The 27,792-nt window shown below is 31.5% G+C and overlaps 3 protein-coding genes and 1 long non-coding RNA gene across 30 annotated transcripts; 2 read left to right on the top strand and 2 right to left on the bottom strand.

Annotated features, from left to right (window-relative positions):
• Positions 1-76: 76 nt before the first annotated feature.
• Positions 77-9,796, bottom strand: LOC101257615 (cullin-associated NEDD8-dissociated protein 1). 27 transcript variants are annotated; one of them, XR_011213620.1, is made up of 16 exons: positions 9,713-9,784; positions 8,746-8,896; positions 7,972-8,117; positions 7,695-7,881; positions 6,510-6,576; positions 6,345-6,419; positions 5,461-6,267; positions 5,202-5,373; positions 5,015-5,114; positions 4,771-4,868; positions 2,985-3,085; positions 1,862-1,970; positions 1,697-1,771; positions 1,407-1,527; positions 1,133-1,177; positions 77-205 (listed from the first exon to the last, which is right to left on the bottom strand). It is a non-coding gene; the product is annotated as a cullin-associated NEDD8-dissociated protein 1 (long non-coding RNA). The 27 variants fall into 27 exon arrangements; XR_011213619.1 differs by lacking the exon at positions 77-205 and having other exon boundaries at positions 895-1,177; positions 5,461-5,901; positions 6,190-6,267; positions 7,972-8,120; XR_011213624.1 differs by lacking the exons at positions 77-205; positions 2,985-3,085 and having other exon boundaries at positions 895-1,177; positions 5,461-6,101; positions 6,190-6,267; positions 7,972-8,120.
• Positions 9,797-14,064: 4,268 nt separating this feature from the next.
• LOC101253231 (polygalacturonase inhibitor 1) lies at positions 14,065-15,651 on the top strand. The gene has a single exon (XM_004230695.4). The coding sequence runs from the start codon at positions 14,291-14,293 to the stop codon at positions 15,437-15,439; it is 1,149 nt and encodes a 382-aa protein (XP_004230743.1). The 5' UTR covers positions 14,065-14,290; the 3' UTR covers positions 15,440-15,651.
• Positions 15,652-19,989: 4,338 nt separating this feature from the next.
• Positions 19,990-22,134, top strand: LOC101252927 (stress enhanced protein 1-like protein). The gene is given in 4 exon segments (NM_001347962.1): positions 19,990-20,093; positions 20,177-20,269; positions 21,202-21,383; positions 21,903-22,134. Coding segments are annotated over 4 exon segments (426 nt in total). The 5' UTR covers positions 19,990-20,047; the 3' UTR covers positions 22,008-22,134.
• A 1,030-nt stretch (positions 22,135-23,164) lies between these two features.
• On the bottom strand, positions 23,165-26,851 carry LOC101252632 (probable LRR receptor-like serine/threonine-protein kinase At4g37250). Its single transcript, XM_004230693.4, has 2 exons — positions 24,658-26,851; positions 23,165-24,053 (listed from the first exon to the last, which is right to left on the bottom strand). The coding sequence occupies exons 1-2, from the start codon at positions 26,300-26,302 to the stop codon at positions 23,380-23,382; spliced, it is 2,319 nt and encodes a 772-aa protein (XP_004230741.2). The 5' UTR covers positions 26,303-26,851; the 3' UTR covers positions 23,165-23,379.
• Between the last annotated feature and the right edge of the window lie 941 nt (positions 26,852-27,792).

The following is a 27,792-nucleotide window of genomic DNA, read 5'->3' as shown; positions in this document are numbered from 1 at the left end:
ACATGACTTATCGAAATCTCTTCATTTTTCATCATTTTCAAGTACATGAACCTTTGCCCAGATTTTATGAAATGTTATATCAGAGTGCTCTTCAAAGCCTTGCCTCATTAGCAATGACCATTTTGATAATTTACTCCTCTCCTTTATCAAGGAGTTTTACATTTGGAATGAATGGATCTATCACGCTTCAGGCGTACCATAGACTCTGTCCTTCAAGAAATATTTATTGGAGCATTTGCATCTTAATTAAAATATTAGGTCAGCAGATGCATCTTTGGAAATGAATTATCTTTTGAACTTTAAGTTCACATTTTCTTAAACGAGGATCTAGATAATTCACCCTAAACATAATTTACAGCTGCTACACATATCTCCCCCTAATGTTAGGAAATCTCACATTCACCCTCAACCTCTTTTAGGGATCCATCTTAGTGCGTGGAGCAATAAAATCATATGTGCGCACATAAAATTTTTAGATGAAAATTATTTGATTCCTAACCGTAAACCAATTGTGTTGGGAGAACCTTGTTGGCTTGATGCATACATGTTAAATAAAATTCATCTCATACCAAATTTTATTTGAGAGATTTGTTCTCACAATCAAATGGTCTAGCTATAATTAGAGGCATACAATTCCACTAAACCAACCAACATTATCAACATTGGAGGCATACAATTTCCACTAAACCAACCAACATTATCAACATGACTTTAAAAAAAGGCCTCTTTTGCAGTTTAATTCAACAAGACATTTTCTACTTATAAAAAACCTTTCTATATAAATGCCAACAAAATAGCTCGAGGCAATAGTATATCCAATTTTTTGCAATAAAAAATAAATCCATGTAAAATGCACCAACCGCTTTATTTCTGCACTGTACTGTCCGGGCTCAATTTCATACTAAAAATAGCATATATTTAGATTCTAGTCAAACAGGTGTTCCCAAAAGTGACTGTCTTCCACGGTTGAAGTAAAATGATAACAGAAAACACAAAATAAGACGAGTAAAGTCATATAAAGTGACTGTAATATTTCCTGTTTGTCACAACAATTCAGTGCCATCTTTCGAGCAAGTATTTAGACGAATAAAACCAATTCGTTTAGGAAGTTCAGAAGACGTTTCAAATTTACCTTACTCTTCCTTCCTTTAAACCTATCAATCAACTTTGAACAAGCCTGCATAAGGTTAAAGTCGGCACGCACTATTAGCTTATTATGAGTGAGATAAATGGACAGTCACAGAACATAGAAACATTTCAACTTAATAAGAATGCAGAGCTACATCTGCGCAACACACCTGAAAGAAAAATCTAATGTCAAATAGAGGGGAAACACTATATCAAACTTCAAATACAAAATAGCTTAAAGTAAGTAAGCCAAAATAGGTCACACTTCCTAGTTGTACCTGCTTTGATAGCATCTCAGGCCGAGTAACTACCAATGCAGCTAAGCATTTGGCACAGCTCTTCTAACCTTCCAAGTTCCAATTGAAATTTCCATCATCCGTGTATTCCTTAGCACTCTCACTACAACAAAAGTTACAACTAATTTGATTAGTAAAAAGTCTGCAATGTATAATCCTAATGGGTCTTAGCAAGCTCCAGATCATAAGTGAACATTTTTCCTCGAGAATTTCTTCATCAATATCTTCCTCCATATTGTCAGTGAAGTTGGGAGACCATAGCTGACACATACCAGGATGAGATGCAAAATTTCTTCACAGTAGGAAGAAAAATCCCCGGGACACCTTAGCAAAAAGCTCTCAAGCGCCTGAAAATAAAAACACTTCAAAACCAAGGCTGCATCCACGGGGGGTAAATAAGAACAGAGAAAAAAAAGATAAATCAATTAACATAACACCTGCATACTATCTTCACAAAGCTCCTTATCATTTTCAGATGCACTTGTACAGTTGTTATAATTAGCAATGGAACTGAGGTGAGGATCAAAACAATAGACAACAGCACATCTGGAACCACAATTTGACAGCTTAGTAAAAATAAGTCAAAAAAATATGGATAGCAAAAGAGGAGAAGTCTCCAAAAGGAAGAGTCAGGAGTCAGCATGCATGCGTTAGTTTGACACCTTAGTCTTTTTCATTTCACATTTAAATACTCAACTGCAGCAGAGAGCACCCAAACAGAAGTCCTTCAGCCCTCTTTTGTTTCACTTGATACAAGTAAGCAGTTCTAAAACTAAACAACAGGGTGACCAGGCCAAATAACCATAGTCTGTTTACTAAACGTACTTCACTTTTATCCTCCTATGTACATCTCCAGAACACGAGATGCAAAAGAATAAATTTCAATATTTTGACTTGAAACCCTTGTCTTCCTCTGTCTGCTTTTCCAGTTATAAAAATAATGCCAAATGATGACCTGGCTTCTTTTCCCTTTCAACTATGTCATGCTTTCCCTAGGGTGAAGAATATTGGATATGCAATCTGCTAATTGAGTCCTTGCTATACCTACTGTTTGAGAAAAGTAAATTGTCCTGGGGCATTTGTCTAAAGTTAACAACGCAAACAAGTATATCAAATTACATGACATTTGATAGGACAAAACGCAGGCATCAATTATAATTTAGGATATGCTACTTTAAGGCCCCAATAATCTGAATGTTAGTTCGCAGCATCACCGATTTTGAGCTCTTGTTGCTCAAAAGGAGAATAACTTCAACTGTAGCCCTCCCCAGCAAATCATCTGACAATTTCGAAGACAGAGATGCGGTACAGGAAAAAGGTTAAACTGAATTTACTGCAGGAAAAGTTGAAAGCTTGGTGACCAGTCCAACAGTACATGACAGTCTTAAGAATTCTTATTAACACATGTTTCCATGTCTGAAAGGGAAATTGTTGTTACCATCTCCAAAAGCATCTATGTCTAAGCATCAAATTATAAAGCACATACAATACAGAGAAGATGATAACAAGGTTACCCATACATTCTCCTTACTTTATCAAAAAAAAAAAAAACAAGGTTACCTACACATGAAATGCTCTTCTTCCCGACACTAGCTTGATTGAAACTCAGTTGGGGCAATAATGAAGATAACAATGAGTCATGGTCAGTCTCCATCAAATTCCTATACTTGTGAAGAACATGACATAGTATGTCAAGACATTCATTCACACTTAATCTCAGCATCGCTTCTTAGAACAAATTGTGCACGCATTGACAATACACCTACAATCTTGACTAATATTCATGAACAGCATAACACATTCATCATTTGGAATGATGGAGGAATATTTTATTTCATAAGAAATAGCATTGAACAAAAAGACTTGAAGCAATTAAACAACCAAATATGCACGCAGGAAGACACTTGCAGATGTCTTGTACATTGAATGAATGATGGTACCCTATCTATACATGAAGTACCTTTATGTATAGATAGATGATTGGGTGGAGTTCATAGAAAACCATCTCTATTTGCAGGTTTCTACTTTTTGGTATACTTCTATATTAGCACTTTTTTAGCCTTACATGAATAAAATTTACTGCATTACCAAAAAAAATCTTAATCTTAATCTTTAGTTAAGAGACAAATTTAGGCTATATTGAGTCGTCAAACACCGACATATGCTCACATGTAAAGAACAATTTATGGATCAAAACCTTTTGTTTATTTTTTCCTTTGTCTCGAAGGAACAAGTAAATGATAATACTTTTCGGAGGCAAATTATTCATTTCAACTTTCTTATGTTGTCCTGCACCCAATAGTTTTGGCCTAGTAGTCAGTAAAGTGCAAGGACAGTCAAGAGATCTTGGGTTTAAATTTCATTGGAGGGGGAAAAAATAGTAGTTGGTTTCTTCTCATTTCTCTAAGCATTGGGGGTACTTAACTCGATATCTGGTGTTGGTCGGAGGTCCGATACCCATCGGAATAGTCGAGGTGCGTATGAGATGGCTCACATACCATTGCTATAAAAAAAAAACTGTCCTACATAAAAAGATGCAAAAGTTCCTTCCTATATCCTCCTTTCACCTACTATTCAATAGTTTAGGTCAAATCAATTGCCTAGACCTATCTACTTATTACTGCAGTTAATTCAGACGGCAATTGATTGCTTGATGAGGAAAATTCCACCGGGACTAAAAATGATAAGAACAAATTGAGTGAGGAACAAGAAATTGTGAACAGAAAGTCTCAAGATCAGAGAGGACAAATCAAAACCAATCATAGGGATGTTTTTGTTGTAATCTCTCCATGCACCATACAGTTAAACAAGATCATTTAGAGCAGCAAATTTGAATGATCCTGTCTCATCAAAGAGAAGGTAATTTCTACATCACCAATTGAAAGACAGTTATCCATGCAGTTCACAAATTCGGGATACAGATATGTTACTCAACCAAGGTTAAAGGATTGAAGAACTACTATTTGGAGAACTGCAAATTCGCTAAGTTTCAATTCACAGTATAATAACTCTAACAAGTGTCTTGCCAACAAGGATGTACTAGTCAAAAAGGAACCAACATCAAAGAAAAAAGAATTTGTTCATCGCAGGTATAGAAGAGCACTAGGAGTGAGGAACAGATAAAGGAGAAGTCGCACACAATAAAGCTGAATTCTAACTGCTATGACCAATCTATATCAACAAAGCATAGGAACATACTGATTATTAATCTTCATATATTTTAGGAAAAATAAAATAATACCATCAACCTCCTAAGCACAGTTGGAGTTCCCAAATAGCCAACTAAATCAGGAAAACATGAAACTAGAAACTACATCGCGAAAAGGCGAAATGAGTAGAGAGAAACCTGAACAAGCTAATCCTCATCCAGCAAGATAAACTCACTAATACTGGAAATCGCACCACAATTATGTGTCCATCCGCAGTGAGATCATCACTTTCTACCTAGATACAGAAAGCAACGTGACATAAAAGCTTCTGATGCATTTATTTTTAGAATTTCACGAGAATAAAGAGTCATGAAATCATTAGATTTACAAGATAGTGATCCGGAAAATAAAACTACACTAAAGTCACAGGGATCTCCTCACAGATTCCAATAGTGACGATGTAACTACAGCATCAGTTAGACCACCAATACTCATGTTCGTTAGAACAGGTACTCCGAATCCAGTTGAAGAATGTTGTCATCTGGGAGTAAAAGAATGATAAGTCGAAACATATTATATCACTTGACCTAAATGTGTTTAATGAAATTAATTAAGTTTGAGAGATAACCTTTCTGAAATTGTTGTCTCTACCAACAAAAGCTACACCACTAATAAAGTTTATAGCTTTAGCTATCTCCTAACAGATTCCAATAGTGATGATGTAACTACAGCATCAGTTAGACCACCAACTCATGTTAGATAGAACAGGTACTCCGAATCCAGTTGAAGAATCTTGTCGTCTGGGAGTAAAAGAATGATAAGTTGAACCATATTATGATACTTAACCTAAATGTGTTTAATGAAATCAATTGAGTTTAACAGATTACCTTTCTGAACTTGTCTTCTCTACTAACAAAAGTTCCAACACAAAAAAGAAAAGAAAATAAATAGCTTTAGCTATCTGCAGATTAGTGTATGGAAAAGTATAATGAGCAGGCAGCATCAAGAGTGAACAGTAATGAGCTACTGAACAAGGAATCTCCAGCTCGTACAACTTCACATCCTTTGTAGATGATTGCTGCAAGGCATATAGACCAATATTTAACTTGACTTCCCCCTCCCAACATATGTGAGTTTAGCTGAAGAAGTCATGTTTCTTGCTTGTTGAATAGGTAAGTGTCTGACATCTGATTTTCCTTTGCCAAACAATCTTTCCAGTAGAGATTTGTTTTTCACCGTCAACATAATCAAATTGATTCTAAAAAGCACTAAACTATATTACCATCCAAAAAGCAAGGGGTAAGTGCTTTTCCAACAAAACTGTTTGCCTGCAAAAAAAAAAAAAAAGAAGTAGATAAAAGAGGCTTTAATAGCTTCAGTATACCTGAATAGTATCGCCACATGGATGCTTCCATGCTCTATTGTCAGTTACACTTACAATAGGAAGAAGATATAAAGATAAATGAGCAGGTGAAATTACTGATCTCAGAAAAATGCTTAGAAAGAGGACACATTTGAAGTCCAGGAACTACAAAATATAAGAATTTGTAAACATGTTTACAAGAGTAATAGGCAATTGGAACGAACAGCTGAAATAATTTGCAATTAATACTCACAGTTCCTTCAAGCATCTTCAGCAGCGCCTGTTGGAAGCCCTCCATGAATGCATCTCTGCCAATGTTTAGGCTCTCAGCCTAGACAGATGACTGATGAGAATGATTACTTTAAAATCAATTATCCAAATTCATAAAGTAGATAATGGTTTTTTAACCTTTTTGGTTATTTTATCAACTTCGTCTATGTAGACAACCCATTGCCGAACTGCTTCTACATTGAAGTTAGCAGCCTGTAAACAAACATGAACACCAAAAATTTATAATTGAATAATTATGCTGCTGATAGTGCAAAAGCAAAACAGAGATTACAGAAGAGGAACCATGTAGTCTGCTTGACAAGGAAATAGGAAGTAAATCTGCTTCTCCACGGAAACTATTCAATGCAACCTTCATCAAAAAGAAACTATTCAAATGCAATAATCAGCAGAACACCAAAGGGGCAACCATTTCAACCAGGTTTATTGTTACCGACTTCACAACAATGTGATAATGATAATTCTCTTGTACCTAATCAATAAAAATGAAAATGAAAATTGATTCTTGCACAAATGTGAAATCATTGTGACTACTTTGGAAATCATTACCCTCTCTTATCATTCAACGTTCATTCTACTCTAATCGCCACAACCAAACAAATTAACCTCTCTAGAAAAAGCTAAGCTCTGCAGCATTATTCAGAGAATTAAAACTTCTAGTGATACATGAGCTACTCAAATTTTGATTGGTAACGTGGGCTCTTCAACCATTTCAAACCACTGGACCAACTATCCAACTAGTTCTTTGTTAAAATAGTCAAATTTATCAATCACCTCCCTACATTTCTTCAAATCTAAAAAACAGATATGTTAATTGCAGTTCTAGGCGCCAGTTTTAAATGTATTTCCTACTACGTGATTACCTTAAATTTGCAGCTGCAGTACTCTCCACGCACAACACATTTTCAGTTTTTTTGCAGTAGAATTACACAGCTGCTTCCATATTCCAATTACAAATCATATTTACTCTATTAGGTTATACTTTCTGAATGGTCATCCAATGGAAAGTGGAAACACATAAATTGCCTAGAAAAGAACAAAAGTTAAGTACTTTTAGGCAACCAGCTAGCGCACATCTACCATGTCAGTAATAACATTGCAAACTGTGATGCTAGAAGAAGCAGTAGATATCTGTTTTGCCATCAGCAATATAAAATGAAATTGCAAAATCACCAAAACATAATCAGAAACAGGAAAAACCCAAAGAAAGCCTTAAAAAAATGAACAAGAGAAGCCATCAAGATTTTTACACAGAGAATGACTGACCAATGGTAGAAAGTACATTGAAAAGATTGCACAAGGTAAAAGAAGTTATATAATGATAGTATCAATATTAAGAACATAGTTGAACTTTGTGCAACTTGCGTCTATCTTTTGGCGATATTGCTGGAAACAGGAAAACTGATTATTTTACATCATGTTCAATCTTGTATAGTGAAATCACACAATATACTAACTACTAAGAATCACCTTTTAAAAAACTGAGTACCATTTTGAACTCCCAAAATCACAACTCCGCTCTGAAGTGCCGTTAATGAAATGCGCTTAACTAAGCAGTGCGGACATGAATAGAATAAAAAAAATCAAATGCTATAAAAGCATCATGCATACGTAATTTGGATAATACATATTCCACATCCTCGCCAACATAACCAGCCTACAGTTATAAAGAGAGATAAATGCTCATTATTTCAACCACTTTAAAATAGACTAATAAAAGGTAAAATAAACTAAAATTTCGTTTCACCTCCTTGGAGAAGCAGCTTTACTCAAAGATAGTCCACACTAATATGAAACAACATAGTTAGAAAGCATAGGCCAACACAGCTCAACAGTTTGGCAAGATCAGACCAAGAAAAAAGTTTCAACTGACTGCCACAACCAGACTAATATCTTCTGCACAAAAAATGTATTTGACAATGTTCTGATCAATACTTAATAAGATGTGTACATTTTATAGTTATCAGACCAAACTTTAAACACTTTGTTATACTTCTATCAAATAAGCTAGTCCAGAACTATTAGCATTCTCTCCCTTTCTACCTCTTTGAGACATATTTGAGTTGAAATGATTAGAACTTAGGGCCATGCAATTATTGGGGTCGTTATTTTTTAAAATAAATTTTAAGGGCAATCGTGTGCCCGAATATAGGAACCTGATGAGTGCAACAAAAGGAAATAAGGGGAAAGAGGCTATTTTCAGGGGTACCAAGCCAACGCATTCATTTTTCAAACATTTCTTTAGAGGATTGTTACCATTTGCTTAAATTTCTTCATCCTCCATAACTCCATTACAACTCATTGATTTTCCAACGCAGTGAAGAGAGGTGATGAGAAATAATAGAAAGTATACTTTATCACAAAATATAAAACTTATGACCGTTGTCCTGGTTTCTTAGGGTTATGAAAATTGTAAACTCAAAAGTATTCCCTATTCTCAAACACAGTCTGCAGAGGAAAGGAATGATAATTTGCAACAGATATGTTCTATATGTGAGGAAAAATAGGATGATGTGAACACCTTTATTCATTGTAAAGTTACACCTTAGCCAGCCATAATCGATCTTTCTGAATATACTAGAAGTGAAATATTCATTCCTGAATCCCTCAAAAACTACTGTTATATTGGAACAGGCCTCCTCAAAGCTGCAAAGCCCCTCTAGTACTCCATACTATAATCATGTGATGGATCAAATGAAGAGAGAAGCATCAAGATATTTTGAAGAAAACAAGAGAACATTGTAGACGAAAACACAGATGTGTCTTTATTAACATTGCGGAACAAAAAATGTAGAGGAGATGGAGAAGTTTTTCAGTTCTATTGGTAAAAATTCATATAGAAAATTGTAAATTCTTGAACATAATAAACCACTAAAGCAAAACAATATCAATTACATTGTACAATTTCAGTCAAGAAATATCAAGAAAATCTTGAAATCACAGTATGAAATCCATCACAAAAAAAAAGAAGAAGATAGAAAGCATACTTTAAGTCGAATGCAACAAACAGTGATTATTAATCTTCATATATTTTAGGAAAAAATGAAACAATACCATCCAAATTCCAATCTTATAACAGCAGCATTCAACTCTTGGTATATTTTAAAGAAAAAATAAAAACAATAAATAACCCAGAAATCTATTTGATCTTAACCAAGTACTTCACCATTAAAATTCCACAAACAATTACAACCCTCTAAAAGTAGTGACCAAAACATATAGGTACCGTACATTCTTCGCTAAAGACGAGACATTATAGAATCTTGATAAAAAAAAATCACTAAAAACATGGTAAATTCTTGAACATAGTTAATCACTTAGGCAAAAGAATATCAATTACATCTTGAATGTCAATCAAGAAACATCAGGAAGTCCAATTCTCCAACATAAAACCCTAAAAAAACCTAAGATGCAATCAAACTAACCTAAGAATCAAAGAATACATATGAAAATCACAATGCGAAAATTCATCGAGAGAAAAAGCTTACTTTAATGGCAGAGAGTATTCTTACTTTGCATTATGGGGGAATGGGGGATGGTCTGCTATTTATAAATATTTGAGATTGTAAAGCGTGTGGAATTTACGCTACCTTAAGTTTTATTACACTATCTTTTTTACATTATTACCTAATTCATATTTATAACCAATAAAAAAATATATATAGGTAATTAATCATAGCATTTAAAATTTTGTTTTAACTACCCGTTATTGAAAATTGAAGTTATTAATTATTTACTGTATAATTTTGTTTTACCTCAACTGCAAAATTACTATACTAAAATCTCATTAAATTAATATAAGTGAAGTTAATGATTTCTCTGAAATAATTTTTTTATTAGTCTCAACTTGGATCAGTAGTAAGAAAAAATCACTCACTTCAATAAGATAATATAATTTCAAAACACTCTTATATAAATAAATATATGTTTCTAGTAATGTTATAAATAAATTAGTATTTCAATTATATCGCAGACAATATAGTGAATTGTGATTCTATTATATTTTTTTTGTTAAAATTTAAATTAGTTTGAAACTTATCTTTAACTTCTTTTTTTGCATCTAAATTAAAAGTTTCAGTGTTGTCACCACTGGGGGAAAAAAATTGAGTACATGTGGAAAGATTTATTTTCTACTCGTATGATATTTTACATATTTGATAATTTATTATTATTGTTTTTTGACACCTTTCCACTTAAAATTCATATTTTGGTACGGTTTCAAAAGGTTTCAAATATTACTTATATATTTTATTTTTTCACTATTATACATTTAATATTTTTAATAAAGATACAGTGAATAGTATCTGATTATTAAAAAATAATAAACATTATGTATGATAAATTTATTTTACAAACAATAATTGAAATTTTGAAGTTTTTTAACTATGAATCACTCAATAAAAAATAAAACTAATTTACAATGAATCGTACGCATGTGTTGTACTTTATGTATGACTTATTTTTAATGGATTCAAATGGTATATAATTTTATAAGATATCGTAATATTATATTTTTTTTAACTATGAATCATTCAACAAAAAATAAAATTAATTTACAATGAATCGTACGCATGTGTTGTACTTTATGTATGACTTATTTTTAATGGATTCAAATGGTATATAATTTTGTAAGATATCGTGATATTATAGATTTATTTTTTAAGTTTTAATCAAAAGAAAATCTCACATATATTACCACTTATATTAATTTAGTAAGGTTTTAGAGAACTATTATTTTTTACTTGTTTTAATATTATAAGTAGTATAGTAATTATAATTAACATATTATAACCATATAAAATCATCAATTAAATTTGTAATATATTATTTTCTAATATATTATGATATCTAGAAATATATTATTGATAGTTATATTACTCCCATACCCGATTAATAATTTTCTTTTAATTTGCTTCACTTTAAATATATAATTTAAAATTATAATTATTATTCACTATGAATTGTACAAAATTTAAATGATAATTCAAGCCATCTAAAAAGAAAAAGTGTATGGTTTAAAAAATAATTGTGTTTGTGATTGCGATTGTGGTTATTGTAATTGTTGAATTTTTTAATCGGTTATTTCTATTTGCTTGTCGCATGTATTCATGAACATAATTGTTGATTTCTTTTATCTATTATTCGGAAGCTCCAATTGTAACGATAGAGATGATGATAAAATCTATTATATGAACATATTTTAGCTAAACATAAAAACAAAGGACAAAAATATTTATTTAAACTCAATATGGGATATTTATGAGAGCAATATAATAATTTAAAATTTTAGAATAAATATATATAAAATTTATATGGTATTTATTTGGAAAAATAAGAAAGAATTTATATCATGAAACAAAAAAAGTATAACAACGACAATATAATTTTTTTTTTAAAAAAAAGGATATTTCTTGTAAAATATATAACACGTTAAATAACGTATTCCTTTTAATTATATTTGTAAATACTACAAACTAATATTTTCTTAATCCTATTTGTAGACGATGGATCAAAAGAATATCTATAAACATGACGCAAAGACAAGTTGAAATGATTGTTTTTGGTATAAGTTGTTTTTCTTCGATTAAAGTCTAAAAATTGAACAATTTATTTTTGATATTTTTAACTTATTAAGTGTGGCATGTTCTGTTTAAAATCATTAAATTTATTTATTTTTGGTTATGAATTGCAAAAATTCACTTTGAATAAATTTTTTTACTAATTAGTAGCTTGAGATATTAGCTATTCCATGATTTATTCCACTTTATGAAATATTTACCGAACATCACTACTCTACAACTACTCTTTACTTAACGAAACTTTACTTATATATTGTTAGGATTTTTTTTTAAATAAAAAAATCATCATTAATTTGATATCTTAAAAATAAATTTCTCTTGGCTTAAAAAAAGGTAATATTTCTTGATAAAATTTGGTTATTTTGGATATATTAGATATGCATATATACCTTACGAATCATTCATGCAACTTTTGATGCCAGCAATTGAAAAATATTATTTATGTTAAAAATATTATTCGAAATCTATGCATATTTATTTGTTAATGTACTTGTTATGATTATTAATATGTATAATAGACAATTAAAATTTAAATCGCTAGTGTTTCTCTCTCCCATAGTCATTAGATGTACGGGTGATAATCACTACCACCATTTTAAAAAATATTTTTTTATATCATATCAATCGGAAAAAAAAAAGTTTATTTAATATATGATTTTTTTAACGCTATGCTATAATATGACATTTATTTAGCTAAATAATTCCTTCGTAACCTTAAAGTTGACATGATTAATTTAACAAATAGGCGGTTTAACTTTCTTAACGACTGTTTAACCACCATATATTTGTGGGTTAGGAGTGTCTGGGTTGCCAAATTTGGATGGGTCATTCGCATTTATAATTATGATCCTTAATTATAGTTATTCAACATTTTTTAGAAGTATTAAGAAAACAATAAAAAATAATCTTAACATGGCAAAAAAATAAATTGCAAGATATAAATTTATTTATTGGTATCACATTATAAGGCAATGTTTTACAATGCATAATAAGTTAAAACAATTTAATCCATGATAACTTATATCGTTAGAGTATTCAGAACCCGGTTACAAATTATGAGTTCAGACTTAATTTTTTAAGAGCTTAGCATAATTTAACTTCAGAAATCACAAAATTATAATGAACAAAGATGAAATAAATAAAACTTATTTTGTGCGATCGATAATAAAGGCCCTTTGGTGGACAAAGAATGGCGTCGGACAGTATTTAGTAATTGCGGTAGGCAAGAATGATGTTGACGAAGCGTCGGTACTCTTGTAAATGAACAACACTATCACTCTCTACCCCACCATTTTTAGATTTTTGTGGATATAAACATCACAATTACTGCAAACTATGAAAAATAAAAATTAAAAAAATCCCCCTACTAACACTCTACTAGATTCCTCACTGTCAAAATCATTTTATTTTATTTTTTACCCATCTTATAATAGGGAAAACGACAAAAAATAATGCACCTAAACTTAGTGCGATTCTAACATGTTATCACTAAAATATTCCATTTAGAAAAAAAGGGAAAAGGTAACTTAAAGCTTTTTTCACAATAAAACGGGTAGCCAGCTTTTTACGCAAAATCAGTCTTACTTGGTTTTGGGATCTGTAAGTTTTATCATAGCTTTTCATTACAGTATTTTTCGTAAACATGTTATGAAACGCTTTTAATCGGTGAGATGTAACGTATAATATTGTTCAAAATTATAAATTTATCGGAAAAAAAGTTTATTTTAACGTTTCCTTTGAGTCAATGCCAACTTCTCCTAGGCGCACCTACCAGATTTGTAATCGAGTAATTAGCAAAACCATCTATTTATACAGATATAATCATAAAAAAAATCATTGAATAATAATTTCTATTCATACATCTAATTTGTCTTTGATAAATAGAATAATTGCAGAGATTTGTTAAACTTTATGGAAACAATAATGCACCGTCTTCTGGGCCATTCACCAGACCATCATATTCTTCCCACTCTTCAAATGCATAATTTATCCCTCACCTAATCAATTTACATTCTCCGCTTTATCATTTTAGAGCTACTCAATACATGTGCTCGTTAGATGCATTTTAAATAATTAATTAAATATTTGAAATACACAAATATAAGATTACTCATAATTCGTATACATATTATTCTTTTTAGACAGTAAAGTTGATTTATTAATGATCTTATAATCATAGGGATGCTGAATATTTTCATGATTCCTATTTGTTTAGGAACCACCTGCTCACCAACCCTATAATGTATGACCCTTAAATTAAACCAAATGACAGCAAATCCAATATATAAATACACTATTTTTTTTTAATAAATCACCAGTTAAAACAAATTATAGCTTTGTTAATCCTATTCCCTGTATATATATATACTGCTCTCCAGCTAATTGTACAAAGATATCATCAAAAGGCCCCACACTGTGCCTAAACCACCAGAACCCTCCATTACAAAACCAAAATACATCGATCATTTTTGTAGCCATTTTTCAAACATGTCCAAATCAAGAACCTCTGTTTTCTTCTTTCTCTTTCTTTTTTTACTTTCATCAGTTCAATCAATTCCTCCTTCTACAGACATACTTGCTCTTCGAGCTTTTAAAGCCGCAATTAAACCTTCCTCTATTCCTTCATATTCTTGTTTAGGTTCTTGGAATTTCACTACAGACCCTTGCTCTGTTCCTCGTGTTACCCATTTCACCTGTGGCCTTTCTTGTAGCTCTGGAAACAGAGTAACTGAACTTACGCTTGATCCTGCTGGTTACACAGGGACTCTTTCTCCGTTAGTTTCTAAACTCACTCAACTTGTTACTCTTGATCTTCAGAACAACAATTTCTATGGCCCAATTCCTTCTTCTCTGTCTTCTTTACCAAATCTCAAGAACCTGGTTCTTCGACTCAATTCATTTTCCGGGTCAGTCCCACCTTCGCTTACTTCTTTAAAATCTCTGCTTTCTCTTGATCTTTCTCATAATTTGATTTCTGGGTTACCAAATTCGATGAATGAGTTAACAAGCTTGAGAAGACTTGATCTTAGTTACAATAAGCTAACTGGGTCACTCCCAAAATTACCCCCAAATCTACTAGAACTTGCAGCGAAGGCTAATTCGTTATCTGGGCCTCTATTGAAATCGTCGTTTTATGGGTTGAATCAACTGGAAGTTGTGGAGCTTAGTGAAAATTCGTTATTTGGAACTATTGAAACTTGGTTCTTTCAGTTACCTTCGTTACAACAAATCGACATGGCGAACAACAGCTTTACACTCGTCAAGATCTCAAATGTTGTTAATTTGAACAGCGACCTTGTCGCCGTCGATTTGGGTTTCAACAAAATCGAAGGATATTTACCGGTAAATTTCGCGATTTTCCCTCGATTGTCGTCGTTGACATTGAGGTATAACAAGTTCCGGGGACCGATTCCGTTGCAGTATAGCAAAAAGGCGACGTTGAAAAGGTTGTATCTTGACGGTAATTTCTTGAATGGATCACCGCCGGCGGGATTTTTCGGCCGGGAAACTTCAGTTACCGGCAGTTTAGGAGATAATTGTTTACAAAAATGTCCGATTTCTTCGCAACTTTGCTTGAAATCACAGAAATCTACGTCGATTTGTCAGCAAGCTTATGGTGGGAAACCAAAGTCTTAGTTGTGTCAGTCAATGTTTCTGAGATTATTTTTTTTTCATCTTGGTTTTCATATTGTATTTGTAGGACTATTATATTATATTATTTAGATAAGAAATAACCCAATATAATATTTGCTCATCTGAATTATGCCCCTATGTATAGAGTATAATGTATATTCATACTAGAAAATTATTGATATCTTATTATAATAATCTCAATCTAATTTGTGAAACTATTTGAAGTTATTTATGTTCGTAGTTTGACAGTCTTAAATATAGGGACTTATTGTTTAAAGAATGATAAAAAGTTTCAAATTGATAATTAACGAGATAAGTGAACTTGTTATAAGGCTCGGATAATTTTTTTTACTTTAAGCTAGGCTAAAATTGAATTTAATATGGTATTAAAACAAGGTCTGGATTATAATTATAAGTGATAAGTGATAACTATTAACTTATTATTATTATAATTTTCTAGGGACATTGTTGGAGAGCATGAACCGAAATTTGAAACGAAGATAGCAGAGAGTATATTTGGATAATTTGATTTAATATCAAAATTAAACGTCTGATTTTTTTCTTTATTGCTTCAAATTTGATGTATCTATTTTTTTTTTCTTAATGCAATTAATACTTTTATTATTCAACTGTTAAAAGGCATCATTTGGCTCACTTCTCCACAATTAAATACCTTTTCCCCACAAAAGTTAAAACTTTCCCTCAACTTTCAAACTTACACTCATGTTATAAAAAAATAAAAAATATTTTCAAACTTTAACCCTAATACTAATCCCTATGGCAAATCAAAGAACATCTGTTATGTGCATCGTTATATTCTTTCAATATATAAATTACTAGTAAAAAAACAAATATAATCCTTTTTCGTTTTTAAAATGACTTAAATCATTTTGCAAAGAAAATATATTTATTATTCGATTAAACACTATTTAGACTGGAAAGAGTATATTATATGCCACGTCTAAGTCAATGTAAGCTGCTAGTTTTGTTTTAAATAGGTACTAATAAGTATTAAACATTAACTTAATTTAATTTGTCATTTTGTCGAAAGTACATAAAGTTATTTAATTGTTGGACTGAATATTCTCTTAGCTTGAACAGAAAGGGTATCTATGTTAGGTCATTTAATTTCCAGCTGCGAGTTCGATAACCTAAAAATATTGGTCTAATTAAGCAGTTTGTCATTGTTTATAAACCCAATTAGATTGCGTATCAACAAATCCATTAAGAAATGTTTGTTCCAATATTTTATAGACAGGTGGACTGGAACGGCTTCGTCCGATATTAGCTGATTATTATATTAAAAATATTTGTTAAATTAAGAAAATATTAATTACTTTTTTTATATTGTCCTTGCAATTAATTCATTTTTAAACTGATCAAATTTGATTGTTTCCAAGAAGTTTTTAAGGGGTGAATTTAGTAAAATTGTCTTTTTATTTATAACTTCTTAAACATCTCAAAAAAAAAAATTAAAAAATGATCAACTAATATGAAATTGATGGAGTATATATTATCTAAAAAGCTATTCATTTTGTCCCATCTTTCTAAAAATATTTGTCTCAAATTACTTGATCACTTACTAAATCAAGATAAATTTATTATTTTTCCCATTTTATTCCTATAAGTAATATCATCATCATGCTTAATGTTCCCATAATTTCTCTTTGATATAAAATGAAGTTCTTAGAATTTATATTTTTCAAGAGTTCATTACATACTTAATTACTCCTTTGTACTCATGCTCTCGCTCATTCTCGAGTACCTATACCTTTTATATGCCCTGTGTCATTTTAAATTATTTTGATATTTATCAGTGTGGATAAAGGGTAATTAGTTAAATTGATCATTTAATTTTTGAGTTCTAAAGAATCGTGTAAAATGAAAATGACCAATTATAATTATTATGGGATGGAGGAAGTATTAAAGTGTTTGGGCAAGAAGGAGAGTTTTTGCCAAAAATCATCGGTGAAGTATGACTTAATCCTAAATTACATCACTGTGTTATATAAATGGAAAAAAAAACATTCTTGTACTATCTATCAAGTTGCAAGATGCATCATTCTTTCAAAATTTTTTGCGATAAGTGTCAAAAACACATCTAAATTATTCACTTTTTTTGAGTTGCATACCTAAACGACTGAACTATCAAGAGTGTGATTTTCATAATTTAAAATAGGCCAGCGAATTATACACTTGTGCATTATACGTTGCAGTGAATTATACAATTGCGCATTATACAATTGCAGTGAAATAGGCCAACGAATTATACAATTGCAGCGAAATAGGCCAGTGAATCATACAATTGTATATGTGTAGCGAGGCCAGCAAATTATACAATTTAGGCCAGCGAATTATGCAGTTATATATGTATAGCAAATTATACAGTTATATGTTTGCTATGGAGCGCATCTATGCAAACTTTGTTATAGCATACAAATATAAATTTTTCGTTTGTTATATATGAAAGTTGCCCTAAAATATTTTACCTAGATAAAAAATAAATAATAAAATATTAATATTAACTACAAAATTAAAGATTAAAATTTTACTATCCACATAAAAAATTAAATTATTTTTCTTACCCTACTCCTCCAGCCCCCCCGCCCGACAACCCCCATCCTTTTTTTAAAGAAACGTCATTTATAAAATATTTTTAAAAATTTCATAATTCATCCTCCCCTCCCCCTTAAAAAAATAAATAAAAATAAAACCACCCATTCACCCCCCCCTCCCCCCCCCCCCCCAACAACCCCATCCTTTTTTTTTTAGAAACGTCATTTATAAAATATTTTTAAAAATTTCATACTTCATCCTCCCCCCCCCCCCCCCCTTTAAAAAAAAAACCATTCATCCCCCCCCCCCCCCCCTCGGGCATAAAAATTGATATTATTTTATTTTTAAAAAATAAAAATCTACCCCATCCTATTTAATCCTTCACTCTTATTTTTTTTTTTACGTTTTTCTCATTTTGTGTTAGATATACATGTACATGAATATTAATTATTATTGGTATATAATATTTTTCAAGGGTACATTCGATGATTTCCAAAAATGAAATATTTTGATTGTGGTTTTTTAATTACTATGATTATATTATATATCGTGAATTTATATAATTCACAAATTTATCAAGAAGTTTAGCTATTATTATTATTATTATTATTATTATTATCATCATCATCATCATCATCTTATATTTATATGTTCTCTAAAAAAATATATAATTTTTTTTAAAAGGTTGTTCATATTTGGTTGATGGATGAGAGTAAGCATGCTTTAGTTTTATCTCACATTGTGAGATAACTTATTTCATTATTTAAACTAAAATGGCGAGGTAGGATAATTTTGGGAGTAAATAATACTTTATTTGTCCCAATTTATATGATGTTATTTATTTCGTATGGAGCTTAAATAAAAACTTTTGAAATTTGTTGTCTAAAGCAAGTCATAAATACTTGTGCGACTATAAATCATCTTATTTAGGATTAAATGATTTTTAAAAAAATTTAAATTATTGCTAATATAAGAATATATCATTTTTTTAGATTAATTATCACAAAAATTGAGACACAACCAATATAAAATAACATTTATTAAATTATAGTTTCAACAAACATAAAAATCATATTAATGCTCTATAATTACAGTTTTACTATAGAGCATCATATTTGAATAAAATCACAGACAACATCTGATTGTATAAAGGCATATGATTTGTACAAATTACGTCGAATTTGTATGAGTAGGGTTTTTATGTCTATGAAGATTGCGTTTGTATATGTATATGTTATCTCTGTTTTTATATTTGCATAAAATTTAAATTCGTATACAATTGAATCGAATTAAAATAACTTTATTTGTATATCAATTCTCTCTATAGTTTTATACAAACACAATTTATACATTGTATTTTGTGTAATTTGTGTTTGTATAAAGTGAGAAAGTGAGAAAGAGATAAAGGCAAAAAAGAACTAGACAAGAAAAGATTTGTTTTTTTTTTTATAATTATAAATGTACAGGACGAAAAGCTATATATTTGTATGTAGAGTTCTCTCTCGCTATATACAAACACAATTTATACATTAGTGTTTGTTTGTATAAAGTGAGGGAGGCGAGGGAGATTCTGAAAGAGTGGCGAGCGAGATTCAAGAGAGAGACGAATGTATTTGTATATACAGTTTTCTCCCATTTTATACAAATACAAACACAATTATTATATTTGTATTTGTATAAAGTGAGAAAGCCGAGAAAGAGTGGCAACAAAATTTCCGAAGAAAGAAGCGAATGGTAAAATGTTTACCACGAATTAAAATAAAATAATATTATAATAATAATATTTATTTTAAATTAATAATTTTATTTACTATTTTATAAATTTCTTCCAACAATATGAAGTTTAGTTTTTCATCCTCGTAAGCCCACTGAACTCTTGTATGGACTTACACAGCCCAATACGAAAGGAGCCGAAGGGCCGAATAAACTGATGACACGCGTCAGATAATTCCCCCTGTTTACGTTGAAGAAAAATATCAGAAAGAGCATTAGATTGTAGAAAGATAGAAATTGAACGGTCTAGTTTTCATAATTCCCCAAAATCACCCGCCAGACATGGCTGTTGTTCAAATTTCCAGTTCTCTCTGCACTTCAATTCGTGGTAATTCTATTTACAATTTCTTCCTTTTTTTTTGTTTCTAAAAACTGAAAGGATTAACAAAAACTAATTTAATGTTTCTGCAGATGTTGTAGTGTCAAACCCAGTATCCATTTCTTCTATTAAGGGCTCTACTCGTACTCAATTTGGGACTACTTTTGCAACTGGTTCTCCACTCTGTAAGCCTACTTTTCCTCTTTTTGTTGAATAATCGATTCAGTGTCGGATTCAGGATTTTCATATTTGTTTCGTATAATTCTGCTCTTTGTTTTATTCTATCTAACAGGCAATTTTATGATGATATTTATACTATTTAGGTCTAATTCTACTATAAATGCAGCATATATTGTCATTTCCTTTATTTACCCATGGAGCTACCCCTTCTATTAGGACTATTTGTGAATTTCATGTGCTTTTAAAAGAAGAGGACTGGAAATTAGCATGTGAGGGATGTCTTTAAGTAGTGAATGTAACACAAATTCTATCATGGCATGAAGATTGTGGAACTTATGAGACTCTCACAACTATGTGTAAAAACAAATCGTTCATCAGTAAACACATACCTGACTCAAATATGTATGATTTTTGTGTGGGTAATCAACACTTATATCTTTATATTACAGTTATTCAAGAAACAAAACTCGTTTTTCTCCCTCGCTTGCCTTGTTCTTTCAGTTGACATTTGTGGAGAACATTGTTCTTCCTTAAGGTAGAGAGTGGACTAGTTTCCGTGGAAGTCTTTTGTATCGTGTTCCATCATATGAGAAGTTACTTACCAATTTAATTAGAGAGGTCGCTCTAGCTCTGATCAAATGGATTTTGGCCTCAATATTTGTTTCAATTAATTACAACGTAATGAACAAACAGAGAAGAGCAGTTTGTCACATCGGTCACACCTTAATAGCACGCTGGGAAGAATGTAGATTACCGTTGTTCTTGGTATTTGAGCCTAATTCTTGTATATTTTTTCTTTTCCTTTATACATACTGAATGGTGGTGTAGATTGGCGGGGTGGTTTATACATGCTATGCAGATTATGAGCAATTACAGTATATTTTAAATTTGCACGTCCCTGTGCTATTGGTTCGGAACTGATCCATTGTATTTACAGTGATCAGGAACAGTTTCTCTCAGATAAAAGCTACGCCAAGTAGGGCAGCATCACTTTCTGTACGATGTGAGCAGAGTACCAAGGACGGAAGTAATTTGGATGTATGGCTTGGTCGATCTGCCATGGTTGGTTTTGCAGCTGCTATTAGTGTAGAAATAGCTACAGGCAAAGGACTTCTGGAGGTAGGGCATTTACTCTCATTATTGTATAACAGATTGGATTCATAACATGTCTTTCGGTAGAACATGTTAAAGCGTATCTGTTACTCTGATATATGAGATCTTATACCAAATAAACTTGTCCTAATCTCAGATATCTGTAGATTGGAACCCCACTTAACATGATGTTCGATATACCAATTGTTTCTCGTTCTATTCATCCAAGTTGGAAAAAAAGGAAAAAGAAAAAGCTTCCCTCGTGCATCTACATTTATTGTACTGTCATGTTGCGTAAATTAAAAGAACAATAACCAACCACCACCGCAATGGTAACTGAGTTCAGCAGACACCACATGGGTTTGAGGTGATTTTGAATGTTCAGTAGTTTGTGTATTATCTGTATATTGGACTTTCTTTTATCTATCCACCTAGTGAGATTTCACTGGATAGTTATTGTCATAAACATTATGATTTTAACCATCATATAACTGTTTGATGAGCAACTACATGAATTTCTAGTTAAACTTGATTCTATTTTTTCAGAATTTCGGGGTCTCAGGGCCCATACCTACAGTAGCATTGGCAGTCACTGCATTGGTGGGCGTTTTGACCGCTGTCTTCATCTTCCAGTCTGCTTCAAAGAACTGATTATTTCCTTTTCTCTTCTTGTTTATGTATTGAAAGAGTGATATTGATACATCCTTATTCATCTAAACAAATTCTGTCAATTTGTCAATAGAAACTTTATTTACTGCTGAATTTTCCCTTCCTTAAACCTTGTAAAAATCTGTTTACAGTTTATTAGCAAGAGTAGATGCTATAGTTCATCCCAGGATACATCATCAACAGTAATTGTTTCATATATCAAATGTACAAAAACATTATGCGACTCCACTCCTTCCTATATGCCCAAGCTTTGGTGTGCAAGGTTATCATACAGGAGGTACTAGGTAGCAGGTATCTATGAAATAGTTCGCGTACACAAGCTAGCCTAGATATTATTGTTATTTAATAAAGAAAAACTCCCGTATCGAAATTCATGGAAAAGAAGTACATATCGATTCTTTGTTTGTGTTAGCTTTTTGAGAAAATCTTTTAGAAAAGTGCCTTTGCTCACTTTGCATATTATAATTCGATTCCTTTACTTTACAAAGATATTAATCGCTATCTTTTAGAATTAGTTTATTTTAAGTATACTAAGATCATATACAAATAAAATATTTTAATTTGCGAAAGCCCAAAAGAGAGAAAAGGAAGGGCAACGATGGAGCCTTGATTACTCAAGTAGTGAATTGATGTGATCAACCCATCTTTTTGACCATTAAAGGTAATAAATATTCCAACAGCTCAATTTAAGCTACTCTTTTTTTGCTTTTTTCACTAACGGTACTTAACAACAAAGAAATCTCACAACAGAAAACTCAGGAAGAAAATGAACATCTCCTATAAAAGAAGACATAAAAGTAAAAATAAGTTTATAAATGACTACAAAATCAAATTTCTTGAATATCTCATCATAAAAAGCAATCATATAAACAAATAATTTAAGTTTGGCGACGAATAAGTGATTAACCTGCTATCTAAGACGGATAAACATATTCAAGACTAATTTGAACTTGGAATCAAAACTCTAGTCCTTTTAAATTTTTGGTTGCTCCATTAATAGTATAGTATATTTTTTTATAAGAAAATAATGAATTCCACGATTTAATACAAGATTTTAAATCAAAACTATTAAGTTCGATTAAATATATAAGAAGGAACACTTATATATCTAATATCAGAACTCTAAAGCAAACTTCGAATACCGAGGAAAAAACAAAACTCTACTATTATTATTGAAAAACTCATATAAATACACTCTTAGATCAATTTGTCAAACTTACAAACACTTTCATCAATTACAACACAAGGGTTCTTCTCTTCTTTATGTAGCAAAAATCTTTGTAAAGTCAAAAGAAGAACAAATTAAAGAGAACTAAACAGCTCTTTATAGCTTTTCTTGGTCCCAACATAATGATTAGTAATGTGAATAACCTGGTACTTTATCAAGCACATGAAGGGCATCTTTCATTGTAGGCCTTTTTTGTGGATTCAATGATGCACAACTAAAACCTAACTTAAACAATGACACCGTGGTCTCTTCCCTGCTCTCCACGTCAGCTCTGATCGCCACGTCAGCCATCCTTAAAACCCGGTCCATGTCATCCGATACTGAACTGGTGGTCCACTGGCTCAACTCCCGGTCCGAGAATACTTTCCCGGTTAAAAGCTCGAGCAACACAATCCCAAATGAGTAAACATCCCATTTAGGACTAGGTTTTAGACTCTCCAATGACTCCGGGGCGTGGTAGGGGGATGTGCACCCTACCACGAACCCGGCTGGGGCAATGTAAGGACTTCCATGAACCGGTTGATCATTTAAACCGTCTCGGGAGGCGGATGTGGACCGCTTGCTACCGAAATGCCGGCCCGAATTATCCGGTTTGGAGGTGTTTTTACCATGCATTAGCCCATGAAGCCCAATGTCACTTATTATGGGCTCCATATCAGGTGTTAAGAGAATGTTACTTGGTTTAATATTGCCATGTACTTGTCTCTTCTCGTGGATGTAGGTCAATCCTCTTGCAATTCCTTTTGCTATCTTGAGCCGAACTTCGTATGATAAATGGTAAGGAGAGGAACCAACCTTTCCTGAAAAATTTAAACAATAACAATATACTCAGTATAGTCGCTTGAAAAAATCAAAGTCTCTTAGAACGTTTGTGGTACTACAATATTGTTGAGATGGGGTGCACATGTATTTTGACGTATCATATGTATTGTAGTATAGTTTGGTGACTTTCACGGATTATGACAATGTCACATGGAGGACCATTGGGAGCCTCAAAACACAACCACATATGAAGTGTTTCTGCATAATCAGTAACGAAAATCCATGCCTAAGATAGTGTACTTACAAAAGGAGTCGTTTGGTAGTTGGTTTAGACGCAGATATCAAATTCTGCATAAGTAATATCCAAATGAAATGATACCAATTTCTATCTGATTAGTACATGCATAACTCTAACCAGCTACCAGACGACCCCACAATACAATATTTATTGTTACCACTAAACTATAGTCTTTAATGTTTATGTTAAGTGATAAATCAGGGAATGTTGCAGCAGTAACATGAAATGACAAGTACACTTGACTAATCAAGAATATTTTGGGGTAATTATGATAAGGACAGAAATTGATATATAAAAACTATAACTGTGATAAAGATAATGAAGATGAAAGAAAAGTAACTTACTGTAACCAATATTGGCTAAGCTTCCATTAGTAACATAATCATATATGACTAATTTCTCATCATCTCCCCAATAGAATCCTCTAACACGAACAAGATTTGGATGCCTCAGCTTGCTAATTCCTTTAATTTGTTGCTCAAAATCCTTCAATTTATCAACACCACTCTCTCCAATTCTCCTAACAGCAAATGCACTTCCATCTTCTAACACAGCTTTGTAAACTATGCTAGCTCCACTTGACCCCAAAATATAAGCTGATGCTTTAAGCAAAGTCTCTAGCTCTAATTCTGTTTCACCATCCACCATTACAAATGACCTCTCTGTTTTCTTGTTTTTCTCATTCTTTTGTTCTGTTTCATAATCAGTTTGGTCTTCACTTTCTTGATTTTTGCTGTCATCAGTATCTGAACTTTCTTGATTTATGGTCAAGCATGGCCAACTAGGAAAAATGGTGTCTTTTTCTTTTACAACAAGTATTGATGGTTCTGGTGTTCTGTTGTATTTTTGATCTTTGTCAATTGAGCTTTCTATGGTTGCCTCACTTGCTTTATTCTTCTTTTTCAATTTGTAGACATAAAGAAAGACAACAGCAAGAACACCAACACCAGCTAAGTCACCAACTATGATTCCCATTATGGTACCTGGCTTTAGCCCATGTTGTTGTTGATTTTGAGCTGCAGTTTGTGTTGTTCCATCAGAATCTTGAAGTGGGGTTGAGTTAATTTCTTTTGGAATGGCTGCAATTGCTGGAGGATTAGTGGTTATATTAGGTGGAGATGAAAGTGTTGAAGGGATTGTACAGAGTTTCTTGAGTGGTTTGCCACAGAGATCTGTATTTCCTGCAAAGAATTCTGTTTTCTGGTTTGATAAAGCTAATGACTCTGGGATTTCACCTGTAAAGCTGTTGAATGAAAGATCAATTGTAGCATTCGTTGGTATTTTCTTGGCAAATTGTGGTGACACTAAACCAGATAACTTATTTGATGAAAAGTTCAAGTATTTCAAACTATCACCACCAAAATCATCAGGCAAAGTTCCATTCAACAAGTTAGAAGAAAGATCCAACACTTCAACAAACTGAAATCCACTTGGTATTGCACCAGAAAACAGGTTTTTACTCAAAGAAACAGCTTTTAGATTCTTCAAAGAACTTAGCTTTTGTGGGATACTTCCAACAAATGCATTGACAGAAAGATTTAGAACCTTTAAGCTCTTTAACCCTCCAATAGACTCAGTAAGCTCACCAGAAATATCATTGTTTGACAATGAAACAACTTGAAGTTCAGAAGCATTGAGAAGTGAAAGGGGTAGTGTTCCATTCAAGAAATTATTTGAAAGATCAATAGTATGAAGATGTTGAATAAAGCCTAATTCTTGTGGAACAGAACCAATAAGCTTAGAATTTGGGAGTACTAAACTAATGACCCTAAACATGTCAGGTGCACAAGTTACACCATTCCATAAACATGGGGTTGCATCATTATAGTCCCAATTATCAAGAACTGATAAAGGGTCATCAAGAATAGAGTATTTGAAAGACAACAAGAGAGTTCCATCTATGTTGAGACCAAATGAAGGACATAAAAGAAGAAAGAAAAAGACCCCAAATGACCAGAAAGAATAGTAATGCTCTGAGATAGTCATCATTTCTTGAAGTGATTATTCATGATTACTTTCTATATACATAAGAAGTAAGAGGAAGAGGTAAACCAACTACTAGAGAAGTTGTTTTGGTGACCAAAAAGGCAGCAAAAGATGGAGAAGTGTTGAGGCAAAAAAAAAAGCAAAGTGTTGTGGTTCACTCTGCTACATAAATGAAATGATATTGATATATAGGAGTAGTAGTAAAAGGGTACTTGAGTAAGTATGGGAAAACAAAGTGAATGGCTATTATTGTACTACTTTGTTTCTGTCCTCATTCTGTTCTCAATTTAACTTATCTATATACTCATTTCGTAAAATCATGAATCATTTTTAGTATTTTTAAATTTCGTGCCAAGTAAAATTAAGTTATTTTTTAGTGAATTGAAATAGTCATATATTTTATTTTATATTATATAGAAAAAGAAAAAAATGAGGGAATCTTTATGGTTTTGGTAGAAGACGTTAGCAAAAAAAAAGAGGTGTAATTAAAGTCCACCTCCTATTGACTTTTTTCCCTACTCCATTTTCATGTTTCCAATGCTACCTTCTTTTCAAGTTTTCCTTATGAGTGAGCATATATATATAGAAATCAATAATTTAAGGCGTAATACATGACTCTATATTTTTAATTTAATTTTCGGTTTGATATATATATTCTAATTTTAATTATGTATAAATAACTTATAAAATTAAATGTGCAATTACTAGAGTAATAGCTACATAATTCAGTAATTTGCTTATCATAACGTAATTATTATATATTCCAGTGTCATGTTTGGTAACATAATTATGATTACATAATTTCACATTCTTTTATTTAAATAAAATCTAATATTTTCATAAGATTTAATCTTGTGATTTTTATCTTATAAAAGTGAGATGATAAATTATTGCACTAGCTTTTATGAGATGACAATGAGTCACGGAGATAAACTTTATTTATAGTTGTGTTACAGTCAACAGTAAAAAGCATAATGAAAAAAAAAATATGGTAAAATTTGTACACATTGGCCCTTGCTTTTGTTTTTTTACTAATATTTAGCCCTTTAAAAATAGTCTATTCAGAAATGACATGAATTCACCGACATGTTCTTAAAATGGGTCCATTAAAAAAAAATCAAAGTGAATTTAATAAAAGAAAGGTAAATAATTTATTTTATCAATATTAGTTATTGTTTTGGTGTCTAATCCTCAACTACTCTACTTTGATAATACCAAAACAATTACTCACTTCGTTCAAAATTATTTGTCATATTACACTTATTAAAAGTCAATTTAAATAATTTTTAAAGATAATTAAATTACATTAATTCGATACTTTAAACAAAAAAAAAGATTTCTAAAACTAAATAAAAAATACTATAAATTATGATTTTTGCATATTAATATGATGAAAATATATCTTAAAATATTAATCAAAATTTGTATAGTTTAACTCTAAAAATATAAACTATGACAAATAAATCCGAACGGAAGGAGTAGTTGTTTTGGTA

Source organism: Solanum lycopersicum, chromosome 1 (genome assembly GCF_036512215.1).
Source record: "Solanum lycopersicum chromosome 1, SLM_r2.1".
NCBI lineage: Eukaryota > Viridiplantae > Streptophyta > Magnoliopsida > Solanales > Solanaceae > Solanum > Solanum lycopersicum.
Note: the sequence above shows the minus strand (reverse complement) of the source record. Positions and strands in the feature narration are given on the sequence as shown.

Excerpts from the sequence above, each read along its gene's own strand:
- LOC101252632 (XM_004230693.4), bottom strand. The coding sequence starts at position 26,302 with ATGATGACTATCTCAGAGCATTACTATTCTTTCTGGTCATTTGGGGTC. Across the intron at positions 24,054-24,657 it reads CTTAGCCAATATTGGTTACA|GAAAGGTTGGTTCCTCTCCT; the intron begins GTAAGTTACTTT and ends TAAATTTTTCAG.
- LOC101253231 (XM_004230695.4), top strand. The coding sequence starts at position 14,291 with ATGTCCAAATCAAGAACCTCTGTTTTCTTCTTTCTCTTTCTTTTTTTA.